We start from the raw sequence: 17,709 nt of genomic DNA, 5'->3' as shown, positions 1-17,709 counted from the left end.
TGTTGATTTTATAACTCCAGCTAATTTTACTTCCTGTCCGGGGTATTATTTCCTGGTAAAGGTAGGAAGAAAGTCCCAGCACTTGACAGGCCTGCCTTCCCTGAAATTAACAGATTGCCCACACGAGAGACGTCGGCGTGTGCCAGCCCTCCAACGAAGAAGGAGCAGGTTCAGGACCTGGCACTGTGCAGCCGAGTGGCACTGCTCCCAGAACTCTCATCCAATAAAGAGCCATTATGGGATCTGGACCCTTCAACATACAGGACAAATGACTCAAATGAAAAGCACAATACACGTTGAGTGGAACCTGAAACTTGAATGGAGTGGTAATCACTTCCTTAGTAGAGACCACATTATTTTTCATGCAACTTCATTCTGTAATTCAGTCCCTGCCTAGTGTAATAGTACAGATTTCCATTTATCACTTAAGTGAGAATGATTACTATGACAACCATTAAGCAATATAGGTTACTAGCACTGGTGGGGAAGAGAAGTGGAAAATTGTTAGGGGATATGGGAAGGGATTGGCATTCAACAGGAAGAAACAAAACATCTCAAAACACAAGGGAGTGCCGACGCTTTCCATATGGGATCAACACAAACTGTAGTTCAGCTACTGGGAACTTTGAGACCGTACCGAATGATGTAAGAAACTAAATCTAAAATTGGGTCCAGGGCTTCCAAACAGTTGTGGTTTGTATGTGAGAATGAGGTCTCCGGCATGAGGTAGGCCTGAGGCTGGGGGACTAAGGTCCAGATTAAGGGCATCTAGGTGCAGGTGGCACCCCACTGTTAAGCTTCAGGTGGTGCAGACTGGGGATCTAGTGCTTAGACTCAACTACCAAGGAGTCTGGGACGAGTCAGGGTGCTGATTCAGGCTGAGCCATAGTTTCCATCTGGGTGACCTGGAGTGACTCATTATGCAACAGTCAACCTCACCACCAAAAAAAAAAACAGATGCCACTCTCAGCTAAGCTTTCTCAAATGAATACATAGGAGGGGACAGTTGAATTAGACACCATGGATCAAATGAAAACCACTCTTCCAGCTGGACCAACGTACCGAACTCCACGTTCCTCAGTTTTAGAACTAGGTTTTTCTATCTCTGAGCCAATTATATATTTCAACTAATCAATTTTGACCAGAAACATGGTCTGTCTCAAATAAGCCTCTTTGCTTATGATCTGGAACTTAGAATTGGTCACACTATCCTAACAGGGTCACTCGCTCTACTTACTTTCTGACATATACAACTAACAACAGACTTATGTCCACATACATGTACCACTTTAATAAAAACATCCCCAATATCTGTGAGAGGATAAAAGTATTTCAACAGAAAGGCCATTGGATTCAATGTTCGATTTTTGGTTTTCATTCATCATTTTTGACCAGCATGGTTTCACCTCCATAAGTAATTTAAAAAGAAGATAGGCATTTTATTTATTTTTTTATTTTAAATGTGTTAACTGTTTCTATCAATTTGTGATTATGTCTTGGTAGTAGGTAGCTTGTACCTGGTTGAAAGTACAAATAACTATTTCTTCCAGTAACCAGCATTAAATTTTCCCATGTTATCCACTCACCAGAATTAAGCAAAATGATGGATTTGAGGCACACAAACTCCTCTCCCTGGAGATTCATCATACGGAACCGAGACGATGTAGCCAGCAACATGTCAAAGATCTCCACCATGCCCTCAACACATTTTCCCTGGTTCCTATGAAAACACAGGAAAAAGGAATTAAAGAACGGGAAAGCTTCCAGAAGACATGATAAGGTTCACATTCATAAAAATTTACTGGCTCCAAATCTGTAACAAAAAACCACAGCCCATTCTCTTCATAGAGCATGAACATTCATTTGAATTCTAGAAGGCAAGATGAAGAAAGATTTTCCATCAATAAAACATTTTCATTTCAAATTCTTAGAAGAGATGTATTATTCAATCCCCAAATCTGTCACGCTGAATATGAAGTTCTTCAACCTATGGGTAATTAAAAATGATTCGAATTCAGATAAATAATTTTTCTAATAAATATTTATCAAACTGCTACTATATTCTAGACGTTGTGGTAGTAATGAGAATAAAAATAGGGCCTCTAATCTCAATATGCTCACGACATGAAATAATATAATCAGTTTTAATAGACTTATATAAAACGCTTTTGAAATACAGGACAAACTATGAAAACCATGAGCTGTAGTTGTGCTGGAACCATCGGTGTTGCCTAGGATGACAGGTAAAGATTTGCCGAGTGGGTGGCATTTGAGCTGACATTTTAAGAAAATGTAAATAGGATTTCATTGAGCTGAGGTGTGAAAGCATCATTGGAAGAGGCCCTAAACATGGAAAGGAGGAACAGTGTGAAAGAACTTGGAGCAGTGTGCTATAAGCAGAAGGAGATAGGAGAGTAAGCTGGGAAAGAAGGACAATGTCGGTTGATGAAGGATGTCCTACATCATTATATAAGAAGTTTAGGCTTTTTCCCTGTACAACAGAGCTTTGGCATCAAGGATTTAGCATTAATAGTTGCAACTACTGAATAAGCAAACTCAAAGGTTCAAAACGTGTAATATTTTCAAAATAAAGTATTAGTATCTTTTCCGTAGGGTTGGTGCAAAAATTAAATGCAGAGATAGATGATACATGTGAAAGGAATTCATTCATCTTGTTATTCATGAGCTGAATTTTGGGCATGACGGGTTTGGGGGGCTAGAAAGAAGCTAGGATATTTTATGCGTATGCAAACATATGTTTGTGCAATATATAAAAATTTAAAACATGAACAGTAAACACATTGTCCAGCACCTTGTTTTGTTTTTAATTGATATATTTTGGGGTTCTTCATCAACGGTTTTTAAGAGCTGCATAATTTTTCACTAAACAAAATGCTATTATTTCTCTAACTACTTCTTTGTTGGTTGATATTTAGTTTGATTTCAAGTATTGTGCTGTTACAAACATTTCATGCAATGACTATACTTATGTTTATGTCTAGACACATGTATAAATAGCTATAGAATAAATTCCTAGAAGCCAAATTGCTAGATTGGAGGACTTATGTATTCTTAATTTGGACAAATAGTTCAAATATTGCTTCTAAAGAGCTTGTACCATTAGGCTGTTGGTTGGAGAATATATTGGTATAAGCTCTTCCTCTGAGCTGCCTGCTTTTGTACTTTGCCCATATTTTTGGTCATTTTCACATTGATTCTTAAGAGCTCTTTATATATTACAGTAATTAGCCTTTTGTTCTATGTGCTTTTAATTATTTTCTCACTATTTGTCATATTTTTCTTTTGATTTTGTTTCTAGTATTTTCTTCTGCAAAATATTCAATTATTAAATAATCAAATTTATCAAACTTTCATTTATGGCTTTAGAACAGTATGTCTTGCTTGAAAAGGTCATTCTCTCTTCCAATAACATATTAAAAACTACCTTATGTTTCCTTCTAATACAGTTCCATGTCTTTACACTTAAATCTTTGATCTTCTGGGATTTATTTTTATAACCATTTTATTGAGATATAATATATCATATCATTCACCCATTTAAAGTGTACAATTCAATGGATTTTAGTATATTTATAGAGTTGTGCAATCATCATTTGAGATTTCCTTTGGTGTAAGATGCGAGACAGGGATTCAGCTTCGTATTTTTCCAGGCAGCTACTTAGTTTTCTTAACACCATTTATGGAATAAGCCATCTTTTTTCACAGTGACTTAAATATGCTAGGTGGGGCATCCCTGGTGGCGCAGTGGTTGGGAGTCTGCCTGCCGATGCAGGGGGCGCGGGTTCATGCCCCGGTCCAGGAGGGTTCCGCGTGCCGCGGGGCGGCTGGGCCTGTGGGCCGTGGCCGCTGGGCCTGCGTGTCCAGAGCCTGTGCTCCACGGCGGGAGAGGCCACGGCGGTGAGAGGCCCGCATACCGCAAAAAAAAAAAAAAAAAAAAAAAAAATATATATATATATATATATATGCTAGGCACTTTTGATAAATTCATTTACTTCTTACAACTGCCCTTAAAGGTTAGTATTATTTTCCCTATTTTCCAAATGAGGAAATTAGGACTCAGACTTGTTAAGTCAAACCACACTGCCTACCAACCAAAAGAAAGTATTCCAACAATAAGATTTTCTTTGTCTTCCTTTCTTGCTCTACTTTAATTCATTCAAAAAGACTTATTGAGGGCCCCTTATATATCAGGCTTTGTGCTAACATTAGGGGACAGAGAAGAAAGCCATGGCCTTTGTTAATGAAGAGATCAGGATGGGTGGAGGGGGTGAGATAAATTAGGAGTTTGGAATTAGCAGATACACACTACTATACATAAAATAGATAAACAACAAGATCCTACTATATAGCACAGGGAACTATATTCAATATCTTGTGATAAACTATAATGCAAAAGAACCTGAAAAAGAATATATATATATGTGTATGTATGTATATATAAATAAAATATATATATATATATATAACTGAATAACTTTGCTATATACCAGAAACTAATACAACATTGTATATCAACTATACTTCAATAAAAATTTTAAATAAATAAAGAGATCCAGAACAGGGGCAAACAGACAAGAAAAAGATGAGTGCAATACAACAGGATACATTCCCCAGAAGAGGTATAGAAAGAGTCTTATATCTAATGTCAGTCTCCACAGATTTACCCCAGATCAATATTGAAGCAATTGTCATAGAATTCTCCGATAAAGGTAAAAAGAGTTTTTATGTAAAATGCTTAGAATGGCATGTAGCACACCGTAGGGGCCATATTTAAGTCTTAGCTACAGACGTATTGATAAATAGGTAGATCCATAGGTATCTGGGTGGAGGTTGGCCTTTTTACCTGAAGTATCCAGAAAACAATTGCCACAGTGCATTTTGCTTTGTGGAAGTCCAGGTGCATGAGAGCTTGACATAAGCAGAGAGGAATCTTTAAAAGCTATATTGGCAAGGCGGACCTTCAAGATGGCGGAGGAGTAAGACGTGGAGATCACCTTCCTCCCCACAAATACATCAAAAATATATCTACATGTGGAACAACTCCTACAGAACACCTACTGAACGCTGGTAGAAAACCTCAGACTTCCCAAAAGGCAAGAAAATCCCCATGTGCCTGGGTAAGGCAAAAGAAAAAAGAAAAAACAGAGACAAAGGAATAGGGACAGGACCTGCATCTCTGGGAGGGAGCTGTGAAGGAGGAAAAGTTTCCACACACTAGGGAGCCCCTTCACTGGTGGAGACTGCGGGCGGGAGGGAGGGAAGCTTCGGAGCCACGGAGGAGACCACAGCAACAGGTGTGCAGAGGGCAAAGCGAAGAGATTTCCGCACAGAGGATCAGGGCTGACTGGCACTCACCAGCCTGAGAGGCTTGTCTGCTCACCCGCTGGGGTGGGTGGGGGCTGGGAGCTGAGGCTCGGGCTTCGGAGGTCAGATCCCAGGGAGAGGACTGGGGTTGGCTGCATGAATACAGCCTGAAGGGGGCTAGTGCACCATAGCTAGCTGGGAGGGAGTCCGGGAAATGTCTGGAACTGCCTAAGAGGCAAGAGACCATTGTTTCAGGGTGCGCAAGGAGAGGGGATTCCTTCCCTGTCTGCCCACAGAAGGCAGAGCACTGCCTAAACGAGCTCCAGAGATGGCTGTGAGCTGTGGCTATCAGCACAGACACCAGAGACAGGGACGAAACACTAACGCTGCTGATGCAGCCACCAAGAATCCTGTGTGCAAGCACAGGTCACTATCCACACCCCTCCCCCACGGGGAGCCCATGCAGCCTGCAACTGACAGGGTCCCGTGATCCAGGGACAACTTCCCTGGGAGAACACACAGCGCGCTTCAGGCTGTTGAAACGTCACACCGGCGTCTGCCACTGCAGGCTCATCCTGCATTCCAATTATAACTACTGTACCCCTCCTTCCCCCAGGCATGAGTGACCCAGAGCCCCCTAATCAGCCGCTGCTTTAACCCTCTCCTGTGTGGGCGGGGAACACTACACGCAGAGGCGGGGCCAAATCCAAAGCTGAACCCCAGGAGCTGTGCAAACAAAGAAGAGAAAGGGAAATCTCTCCTGGCAGCCTCAGAAGCAGCAGATTACATCCCCACAATCAAGTTGATGTACCCTGCATCTGTGGAATACCTGAATAGACAATGAATAAACCCAAAATTGAGGCGGTGGACTTTGGGAGGAGCTGTAGACTTGGGGTTTTCTGTCTGCAACTGACTTCTTTCTGATTTTTATGTTTATCTTAGTAGTTTTTAGCACTTGTTATCACTGGTGGATATGTTTATTGATTTGGTTGCTCTCTTCTTTTTTTTTAATTACTTTTTTATTTTAATAATTTTTTTATTTTAATAATTTCATTTCATTTTTATTTTCTTTCTTTTTTTCTCCCATTTCTTCTGAGCTGTGTGGCTGACAGGGTCTTGGTGCTACGGCCTGGTGTCAGGCCTGAGCCTCTGAGGTGGGAGAGCTAAGTTCAGGACATTGGACCACCAGAGACCTCCTGGCCCCATGTAATATCAATTGTCGAGAGCTCTACCAGATATCTCCATCTCAATGCTAAGACCCAGCTCCAACCAACGGCCAGCAAGCTCCAGTGCTGGATGCCCCATAAAAAACAACTAGCAAGACAGGAACACAACACCACCCATTAGCAGAGAGGCTGTCTAAAATCATACTAAGTTCACAGACACCCCAAAACACACCACCGGATGCAGCCCTGCCCACCAGAACACAGGCACCAGTCCCCTCCACCAGGAAGCCTACACAAGCCACTGAACCAACCTTACCTACTGGGGACAGACACCAAAAATAACAGGAACTACGAACCTGCAGCCTGTGAAAAGGAGACCCCAAACACAGTAAGTTAAACAAAATGAAAAGACAGAGAAATATGTAGCAGATGAAGGAGCAAGTTAAAAACGGACCAGAACAAACTAATGAAGAGGAAATAGGCAGTCTACCTGAAAGAGAATTCAGAGTAATGATAGTAAAGATGATGCAAAATCTTGGAAATAGAATGGAGAGAATATAAGAAATGTTTAACAAGGACCTGGAAGAACTAAAGAGCGAACAAACAATGATGAACAACACAATAAATGAAATTAAAAATTCTCTAGAAGGAATCAATAGCAGAATAACTGAGGCAGAAGAACGGATAAGTGACCTGGAAGGTAAAATAGTGGAAATAACTACCACAGAGCAGAATAAAGAAAAAAGAATGAAAAGAATTGAAGACAGTCTAAGAGACCTCTGGGACAACACTAAATGCACCAACATTCGAATTATAGGGGTCCCAGAAGAAAAAGAGTAAAAAAAGGGTCTGAGAAAATATTTGAAGAGATTATAGTTGAAAACTTCCCTAACATGGGAAAGAAATAGTCAGTCAAGTCCAGGAAGCACAGAGAGTCCCATATAGGATAAATCCAAGGAGAAACATGCCAAGACATATTAATCAAACTATCAAAAATTAAATACAAAGAAAAAATGTTAAAAGCAGCAAGGGAAAAGCAACAAATATAATACAAAGGAATCCCCATAAGGTTAACAGCTGATCTTTTGGCAGAAACTCTGCAAGCCAGAGGGAGTGGGAGGACATATTTAAAGTGATGAAAGGGAAAAACCTACAACCAATATTCTCCACCCAGCAAGGATCTCATTCAGATTCGATGGAGAAATTAAAACCTTTATAGACAAGCAAAAGTTAAGAGAATTCAGCACCACCAAACCAGCTTTACAACAAATGCTAAAGGAACTTCTCTAGGCAGGAAACACAAGATAAGGAAAAGACTGACAATAACAAACCCCCCAAAAGTAAGAAAACAGTAATAGGAACATACATATTGATAATTACCTTAAATGTAAATGGATTAAATGCTCCAACCAAAAGACACAGACTGGCTGAAGAGATACAAGAAAAAGACCCATATATATATGCTGTCTACAAAGACCAACTTCAGACCTAGGGACACATACAGACTGAAAGTGAGGGGATGGAAAAAGATATTCCATGCAAATTGAAATCAAAAGAAAGCTGGAGTAGCAATTCTCATATCAGACAAAATGGGCTTTAAAATAAAGCCTATTACAAGAGACAAAGAAGGACACTACATAATGATCAAGTGATCAATCCAAGAAGAAGATATAACAATTGTAAATATTTATGCACCCAACATAGGAGCACCTCAATACATAAGGCAAATGCTAACAGCCATAAAAGGGGAAATCGACAGTTTAACACAATAATAGTAGGTGACTTTAACACCCCACTTTCACCAATGGACTGATCATCCAAAATGAAAATAAATAAGGAAACATAAGCTTTAAATGACGCATTAAACAAGATGGACTTATGTGATATTTATAGGACATTCCATCCAAAAACAACAGAATACACTTTCTTCTCAAGTGCTCATGGAACATTCTCCAGGATAGATCATACCTTGGGTCACAAATCAAGCCTTGGTAAATTTATGAACATTGAAATTGTATCAAGTATCTTTTCCAACCACAATGCTATGAGACTAGATATCAATTACAGGAAAAAACTGTAAAAACTACAAACACATGGAGGCTAAACAATACACTGCTAAATAACGAAGAGATCACTGAAGAAATCAGAAAGAAATCAAAAAATGCTTAGAAACAAATGACGATGAAAACACAATGACCCAAAACCTATGGGATGCAGCAAAAGCAGTTCTAAGAGGGAAGTTTATAGCAATACAAGCCTACCTCCAGAAACAAGAAAAATCTCAAATAAACAACGTAACCTTACACCTAAAGCAGTTAGAAAAAGAAGAACAAAAAAACCTAAAGTTAGCAGAAGGAAAGAAATCAGATCAGAAATAAATGAAAAAGAAATGAAGGAAACAAAAGCAAAAATTAACAAAAGTAAAAGCTGGTTCTTTGAGAAGATAAACAAAATTGATAAACCACTAGGCAGCCTCATCAAGCAAAAAATGGGGAAGACTCAAATCAACAGAAGTAGAAATGAAAAAGGAGAAGTAACAACTGACCCTGCAGAAATACAAAGAATTGTGAGGGATTAATACAAGCAACTCTATGCCAATAGAATGGACAACCTGAAGGAATGGACAAATTCTTAGAAAAGCACAACCTTCAGAGACTGAACCAGGAAGAAACAGAAAACATAAACAGACCAATCACAAGGACTGAAATTGAAACTGTGATTAAAAATCTTCCAACAAACAGAAGCCCAGGACCAGATGGATTCACAGGCAAATTCTACCAAACATTTAGAGAAGAGCTAATACCCATCCTTCTCAAACTCTTCCAAAATATAGCAGAGGGAGGAAAACTCCCAAATTCATTCTATGAGGCCACCATCACCCTGATACCAAAACCAGACAAAGATGTCACAAAAAAAAGAAAACTACAGGCCAGTATCACTGATGAACATAGATGCAAAAATCCTCAACAAAATACTAGCAAACAGAATCCAACAGCACATTAAAAGGATCATACACCATGATCAAGTGGGGTTTATCCCAGGAATGCAAGGATTCTTCGATATAGGCAAATCAATGAATGTGATACACCATATTAACAAACAGAAGGATAAAAACCATTTGATAATCTCAGTAGATGCAGAAAAAGCTTTTGACAAAATTCAACACCTATTTATCATAAAAACTCTCCAGAAAGTAGGCATAGAGGGAACTTACCTCAACATAATAAAGGCCATATATGACAAGCCCACAGCCAACATCATTCTCATATGGTGAAAAACTGAAACCATTTCCTCTAAAATCAGGAACAAGACAAGGATGCCCACTCTCACCACTATTATTCAACATAGTTTTGGAAGATTTAGCTATAGCAATCAGAGAAGAAACAGAAATAAAAGGAATACAAATCAGAAAAGAAGAAGTAAAGCTGTCACTGTTTGCAGATGACATGATACTATACATAGAGAATCCTAAAGATGCTACCAGAAAACTACTAGAGCTAATCAGTGAATCGGGTAAAGTAGCAAGATACAAAATTAATGCACAGAAATCTTGTGCATTCCGATACACTAATGATGAAAAATTTGAAAGAGAAATTAAGGAAACACCCCCATGTACCATTGCAACAAAAAGAATAACATACCTAGGAATAAACCTACCTAAGGAGACAAAAGACCTGTGTTCAGAAAACTATAAGACACTGATGAAAAAAATTAAAGATGATACAAACAGATGGAGAAATATACCATGTTCTTGGATTGGAAGAATCTACATTGTGAAAATGACTATACTACCCAAAGCAATCCACAGATTCAGTGCAATCCCTATCAAACTACCAATGGCATTTTTCACAGAACTAGAACAAAAAATTTCACAGTTTGCATGGAAACACAAAAGACCACTAATAGCCAAAGCAATCTTGAGAAAAAAAAATGGAGGTGGAGAAATCAGGCTCCCTGACTTCAGACAATACTACAAAGCTACAGTAATCAAGACAGTATGGTACTGGCACAAAAACAGAAATACAGATCAATGGAACAGGATAGGAACCCCGAGATAAATCCACGTAAATATGGTCACCTTATCTTTGATAAAGGAGGCAAGAATATACAATGGAGAAAGGACAGCCTCTTCAATAAATGGTGCTAGGAAAACTGGACAGCTACATGGAAAATAATGAAATTAGAACACTGCCTAATACCATACACACACACACAAAAAATTCAAAATGGATTAAAGACCTAAATGTAAGGCCAGACACTATAAAACTATTAGAGGAAAACATAGGCAGAACACTCTATGACATACATCACAGCAAGATCCTTTTTGACCCACCTCCTAGTGAAATGGAAATAAAAACAAAAATAAACAAATGGGACCTACTGAAACTTAAATGCTTTTGCACAGCAAAGGAAACCATAAATAAGACGAAAAGACAACCTTCAGAATGGGATAAAATATTTGCAAATGAAGCAACTGACAAAGGATTAATTTCCAAAATATAGAAGCAGCTCATTCAGCTGAATATCAAAAAAACAAACAACCCAATCCAAAAATGGACAGAAGATCTAAATAGAAATTTCTCCAAAGGAGATATATAGATTGCCAACAAACACATGATAGGATGCTCAACATCACTAATTATTAGAGAAATACAAATCAAAACTACAATGAGGTATCACCTCACACTGGTCAGAATGGCCATCATCTAAAAATCTACAAAAAATAAATGCTGGAGAGGGTGTGGAGAAAAGGAACCCTCTTGCACTGTTGGTGGGAATGTAAATTGATACAGCCACTATGGAGAACAGTATGGAGGTTCCTTAAAAAACTAAAAATACAACTACCATATGACCCAGCAATCCCACTACTGGGCATATACCCTGAAAAAACCATAATTCAAAAGAAGTCATGAACCACAATGTTCATTGCAGCACTATTTACAATAGCCAGGACATGGAAGCAACCTAAGTGTCCATCAACAGATGAATTGATAAAGAAGATGTAGCACATATATACAATGGAATATTACTCATCCATAAAAGGAATAGAAATTGAGTTATTTGTAGTGAGATGGATGGACCTAGAGTCTGTCATACAGAGTGAAGTAAGTCAGAAAGAGAAAAACAAATATCATATGCTAACTCATATATATGGAATCTAAAAAAAAAAAAATGGTTCTGAAGAACCTAGGGGCAGGACAGGAATAAAAACGCAGATGTAGAGAGTGGACTTGACGACATGGGGAGTGGGAAGGTTAAGTTGGGACGAAGAGAGAGAGTGACATGGACATATATACACTACCAAACGTAAAATAGATAGCTAGTGGGAAGCAGCCACATAGCACAGGGATATTAGCTCGGTGCTTTGTGTCCACCTAGAGGGGTGGGATAGGGAGGGTGGGAGGGAGATGCAAGAGGGAGGGGATATGGGGACATATGTATACATATAGCTGATACACTTTGTTATACAGTGGAAACTAACACACCATTGTAAAGCAATTATACTCCAATAAAGATGTTAAAGAAAAAAAAAAAGAAAGCAAGCTATATTGGCTCCTCGAGGGGATGAGCTGGTGATCACACCAAAAGGTGAGTTGGCCTTAAGCCCTAGTGAGCCTTAAACTAGAAGTGGCCTTAATCTAGAAGTGAGCTTTTCTTGTCCTGTAGTTGAATTTTTTTAAGTGGCACATTTTCTTTCTGGTGAAAAAATAAACAAGGAGAGGGGCAAATGTTTGGAGGATAAAGCTTTAAAAGTAACAACTCACAGCCAAAATAGTGAAATGTTCCTTTCTCAGTATAAAGTCTTTGTTTACTTAACAGACTGCACACCGGCAGGGGAGGACATCTCTGTGTGGGAGGGAGCCTGTGTTCACCTGCTGTGAGCAAAAGTTCAGATCAGAAACTGAGAAAGTGGAGTCTTAACAATTCTCTTCTCATCCCCTTTCAATAGTCTCCCACATTTTCCCATGAGGAGCTTGTTCTGTACTCTTCCAGAGAGAGTGTGTTCTTCTCAGCCCCTTCTCACTGGATATCCTGCTATTTCTAAGCAGCAATTATTATCTGGCCACAGCACAGTGCTGACACTTCAGCACACAGTAGGACTGAGCCCTCGGCCATGGCACACACCCACAACTCTCAATTCAGTTCTCGCTATGCGTGTGTGTGCGTGTGTGTGTTTTACTTCAGAGGACGTGGAGGGAGCATATGTTAAGTATAAATCATTGAGACAATATGATAGAAGGACCCTGGGGCTTACCTTCCGTACAAACAGAAGAGCTTCATATTTGCTGGTGGGGGTCTCAAATTTGAGGGCTCTTGGGGGAATATTCACTGCAGTGAAGCTGCAATTTTCTAAGCAATGCTCTAAGAGTCTGGAAGAACTTTACGCTGATGACTCCAAAAGAATGAACACACTACCTTTCAATGGGAAAAACTCACTTGGTCTAAACACTTCAGCCAATCCATTATTTGTGTAATAAATTAAAAGTGTGTACTTTGATGGCCCTGATGATATTTTCAGTAAATCACTAGAATGTTGCCTGCATGGAAATGACTGATTACGTGGTATGTGAGGGTCTCTCACCGGCATTACCACCAGGTGAAAATGCTTGCCATGTGAGCTAGTGGACAGGTGATTTGTCACCGTAAGTTCAGGTACAAATCTATGTGGACTTGGAAGGTTAACTGACACTTGTCACCTGCCCGACACAAAGGAACCCTTTACTGTCCACTGAGGTCATTACACATTGGGGTCAGGGCTTCATTTTCAAAGCCCTGTCGAAATATCCTACACTAACTTCAAGGAGCCAGTCAGGCTAGCACATTTAACTCAATTTCAGGGGACCCGATGAATCAATGCCTCAGAGATGGGGTCATGGTTAAGAATCGGGAGGTAACCTGTCTATGATAAGACAAGATTAGTCTAAATCCATGAGGTACTCTTGAGGCTGTGAGACACATGGGGCTTGGAAGAACAAGATTTATTTTTAAAAGAAGCACAGCTTCAGGCATAGAGCAGGAGTAGTTTACCAAGCAGACCAGCCCATGACTCCCACTGTGAGACACGTCAGCCTGCAGTGATGAATTCCACCGATCACGTCAGTCTGGCATTCAGAGCACCTCAGAACCACCTCATTCTGCTCCTTACCCTCTGCCAGTGAAGTCCAACTGCACTTAAGTCATGGGAGAAGAAACAGGTTTGAAAAGAACATTTGCTCATGGAAGTTTCTCCTCTATAGAAACGAGCACCTGTTTTTCAGAAGCCCTTAGGTACCTATTGCTCCACGTGGGAAATAAAGAGCTCTAATGAGGGTGTGCAGATCAAACCTGCTTGTATACCTTCAAAAATAATTTTACAAAGTGTAAAATTACCCCCTAGCCTCTCTTTGTATAAATGGATATTGATAGATGGAAACCGAAAACCCCCAGGGGATCAACAGAAGACATTCAATTTAGCTGTCCTGAAAAAATTTACAGTAGAGTTAGAAAAAAAGCTAAGAATTAAGAGGCTGTTTAATATCAATAGTGGCAGGTTTCGTTGTATTTAAAGAGCTTCTGTATCTTCGATGCTACAGAATCTCTCAGCACATGCTCTGATATGCTGTGACTCCATAACTCTTTGTATGATCAAGAGGTTTACATATACAACCCACTGATGTGTGGGACAAAATGCTGAAGAGGGCAAATTGGAAGTGATATACCTTGAAAGATGCAAAATTTGAATGGTTGTATCTCAAAGCTGATTACTTGAGAGGAAAGTGGGTTAAGATTCTGGAATCCAACGGCCTGGGTCCAAATCTTCATACGACTATTTACCAATTATGTGATCTTGAACCAATTACTTAAACTCTTGTGTGCCTGAATGAGCATATACCCACACTGGTAGGTTGAATAAGAAATAAATAAGTTGGTAGCCTATGTGGATCAATAAAGAAATTGGTCCTGAGAGTGGGCTACTAACATCAAAAATATTTACCCCCTTAAGGCCAAGTAACAAGAAACAGACATAGCAAGCTAGAGAGCCCTGTTACAACATTGCAAAATGTCTGGTAAAACCATGGTCTGAAAGAAATTGGAAGGCAGACCACTCACCTGGAGATGTGGACAGAAGGAGTCAGAGTGATGGTGTGTGGTTACCTGTACAAAAAAGAAGTGAACGCAAGCCAAGAATTGAATGGTTCTCAAGCAGAAACTGAAAGGAATGGGGAAATCCCAAAGATAAACAGTCTGACAAGTTTGGAAAAGCCAAATGCTTCTGGCTATGAAATATTAAAGAGATGAAGTTAAAAAGTGTTCTGCGTTTAAAGGCCAGTAAGCCTTCTCCATTTACAAGGTAACTCAGTGTTCAGAGAGACAGAGAGAGGGAGGAAATTGGGGAGCGACAGCATCTCTGGCATTGGAGCCAGAGTGGAACCAGTCAAAAGGAGTAGTGGTAAGAGAAGTGGCAGATTAGGAGGGACCAAGATGTTGAAGGTTAGAAGGTCAAAAGGAAAAGGCAAGCAATGGGATGAACTAAAGGCAGGGACTGAGAGAGGGAGGGAAGGAGAGAAAGATGGAATTTTTATAGATGAGTACAGACTCAATATCATCATAGGAGCAGGAATGCCTTTTTCTAACTCAAGAATAAGAGAAGAAACAGTGTCAAAACAGGGAAATTCTGGGCTTCCCTGGTGGCGCAGTGGTTGAGAGTCCGCCTGCCGATGCACGGGACGTGGGTTCATGCCCCGGTCCGGGAAGATCCCACATGCCGTGGAGCGGCTGGGCCCGTGAGCCATGGCCGCTGAGCCTGCACGTCTGGAGCCTGTGCTCCGCAACGGGAGAGGCCACAACAGTGAGAGGCCCGCGTACCACAAAAAAACAAACAAACAGGGAAATTCTGAGAATTTAGTGTTAGAAATAATATCACCTCAAATTGCTTAGGAAATGGGACGTAATATTATTTGCAGAAAACATGGGAAGGTAGATTGAGGCTGGAGACTTCAGGACATGGGAGGAAACCGTAAAAGTTGTTGGGGGCCTGGGACCAGACAACGCTCAAGAATGCCCTTGGATTTCTGGCCCTCGCCCAGTCTTCTCAAGTCCATGTCTTACTGCCTACCTTATAATTTATGCTGCACGACACTTGTGAACAGATGCAAATTACCCATAGCACTCACTCCTGTTAAGGTTTTCACCTCTACCCCACCGCATCCTGCTCTTGGATGTCTCTTTCTCATCTTTCAAGGTTCAGGTACGTATTTCCTCTTCCAGCAGGCCTTCCTTGACAGACCAGCATTCTCTATCCCTTGGGTTATATACTTTTCCTCTGTCCTCTGAGACTATCCTTTACATCAGTAATCAGCAATTTTTTTTTCTGTATAAGACCAGAGGGTAAATATTTTAGGCTTTGAGAGTAATATAGTTTCTGTTGCATCTACTCAACTCTGACATTTTGTGGTGAAAGCAGCCATAGACAATATGTAACCAATGAGCATGACTATGTTTCAATAAAACTTTATTTACAAAAATAGTACCAGACTCGATTTGGCCTCTGGGCCATGCTTTACTCCTGCTGTATACATTGTTCTATATTCAAAAAACGTATTGAGCACCAACTATGTGCCCATGTTGGGTGAAAAGAATGTAATGATGAGCAAGACAGGAATGTGCCTGCTTCAAAAAGAACTACCAGGGCTTCCCTGGTGGCGCAGTGGTTGGGAGTCCGCCTGCCGATGCAGGGGACGCGGGTTCGTGCCCCGGTCCGGGAAGATCCCACATGCCGCGGAGCGGCTGGGCCCGTGAGCCATGGCCGCTGAGCCTGCGCGTCCGGAGCCTGTGCTCCGCAACGGGAGGGGCCGCGACAGTGAGAGGCCCGCGTACCGCAAAAAAAAAAAAAAAAAAAAAAAAGGAACTACCAATCTCTTTGGGAGACAGATAGTGAAAAGAAAACAGACGAGAAGAGAGGGAAGGGAAGGGAAGGGAAGGAAAGGGAAGGGTAGAAAAAAGGAATAATTAAAGTTGTAATTAGTGGCAGAAGGAAAAATACTAGGCTCTGTGGAGGAGAAGTTTGAGATGCCCGCGGGATATCCAAATAACTCTTAGAGATCTGGAACTCAGAAAAACCTTTGCACCTGGAGATTCAGCTTTGGGAGCTGCCAAGAGAGAGTGTTTCAGTGCAGAAGGAGAGAAACAGACAGCATCTCAGGGGAATCCAGCCTAAAAGGAAGATGAAGTTGCCCAAGAGGGGCAGTGGAAGAGACGAAGAGGAACCAGGAAGGAGGCGGACAAGAAGCACAGAATGATGTCCAAATGGAGGCTAGAGACGCCAAGAAGAGAAACAGAAATCTGTGGGCCAGACCAAGATGATATTCCAGCTTCAGAAAAAGTATTGAGTAGCCCGGGAATGGAAGTGATGAAAGTAGACGGTGGATGTGGCCCGAGGATGAAGACTGATTCTTTAGGCAGAGAGAAGAGTCGAGGGGAGAGAGATTTAGAGGTGACTGATTACAGGGCTTAGGATGAACCAGGAGGAAAACGAGATCAGAAAACTGTAATCAAAGAATAGGAGGAGTTAAGTGTCAAAGATAAAGAGTAGGTCCAGTAGGAATAAAGGAGCGAGGAAGTAGAGGCTACAGAAGCTATACTCCTGGAGAGGGAGGTTCCAATTTAAGATACTACTGGTGGTACAATCCCCAGGGGTGGCATCCACTAAAAGAGAGAAGAAACCAAATAACTGAAACGTAGAACCTTACGAACACTGAGACCAAGTTTCCTATCATTATAACAAAGCAGGATATTAAGTGACTGGCTTTAGAGTTGACCAAAAGTCTCAGTGTTTTGAAAAATTACCCAGGGCTCTTTTGTTTCTGCAAGAATGGGCTCAATGAACTCACTAAAAGGAGAACATATCTCTCTCATGCTCAGCCTTCCCTCTGTGCACCTGTGAACATGTAAACTTCGTGGCTTTGGGTCAAAGTCTGTGCTTCATGTGTGAGTGTACTTTAACTATCACAGGCTATATGTCAAGGCAAATGAGCTAAGAACACATAATTATAACTAGTAAAAATGTCATTCCTCTTAGAAAGGACAGTGTTTAGGTAGAGAAAACTGGAATATAATGAAAACCAATAGGGAAAATTTTAAGAATATGGCCAAAAGACCATCTTCTTAGACTTATTCTGAGGAAACGGAGATAAAAACCATGTTGTATGATTCATTTGGAAGAACTGGATTTCAAGTG

At 40.5% G+C, this 17,709-nt stretch overlaps 1 protein-coding gene across 1 annotated transcript in view; it reads right to left on the bottom strand.

Annotated features, from left to right (window-relative positions):
• The window catches only part of ESR1 (estrogen receptor 1), a 247,623-nt gene that overhangs the window by 26,034 nt on the left and 203,880 nt on the right, over positions 1-17,709 (bottom strand). The window contains exon 7 of the mRNA XM_060283390.1: positions 1,587-1,720. Coding sequence (XP_060139373.1) covers positions 1,587-1,720 — 134 coding nt within the window. The remainder of the gene's footprint in view (positions 1-1,586; positions 1,721-17,709) is intronic.

This window comes from Globicephala melas, chromosome 14, assembly GCF_963455315.2.
Source record: "Globicephala melas chromosome 14, mGloMel1.2, whole genome shotgun sequence".
In the NCBI taxonomy this organism is placed as follows: domain Eukaryota; kingdom Metazoa; phylum Chordata; class Mammalia; order Artiodactyla; family Delphinidae; genus Globicephala; species Globicephala melas.
This window is presented reverse-complemented; position numbering and strand designations above follow the sequence as displayed.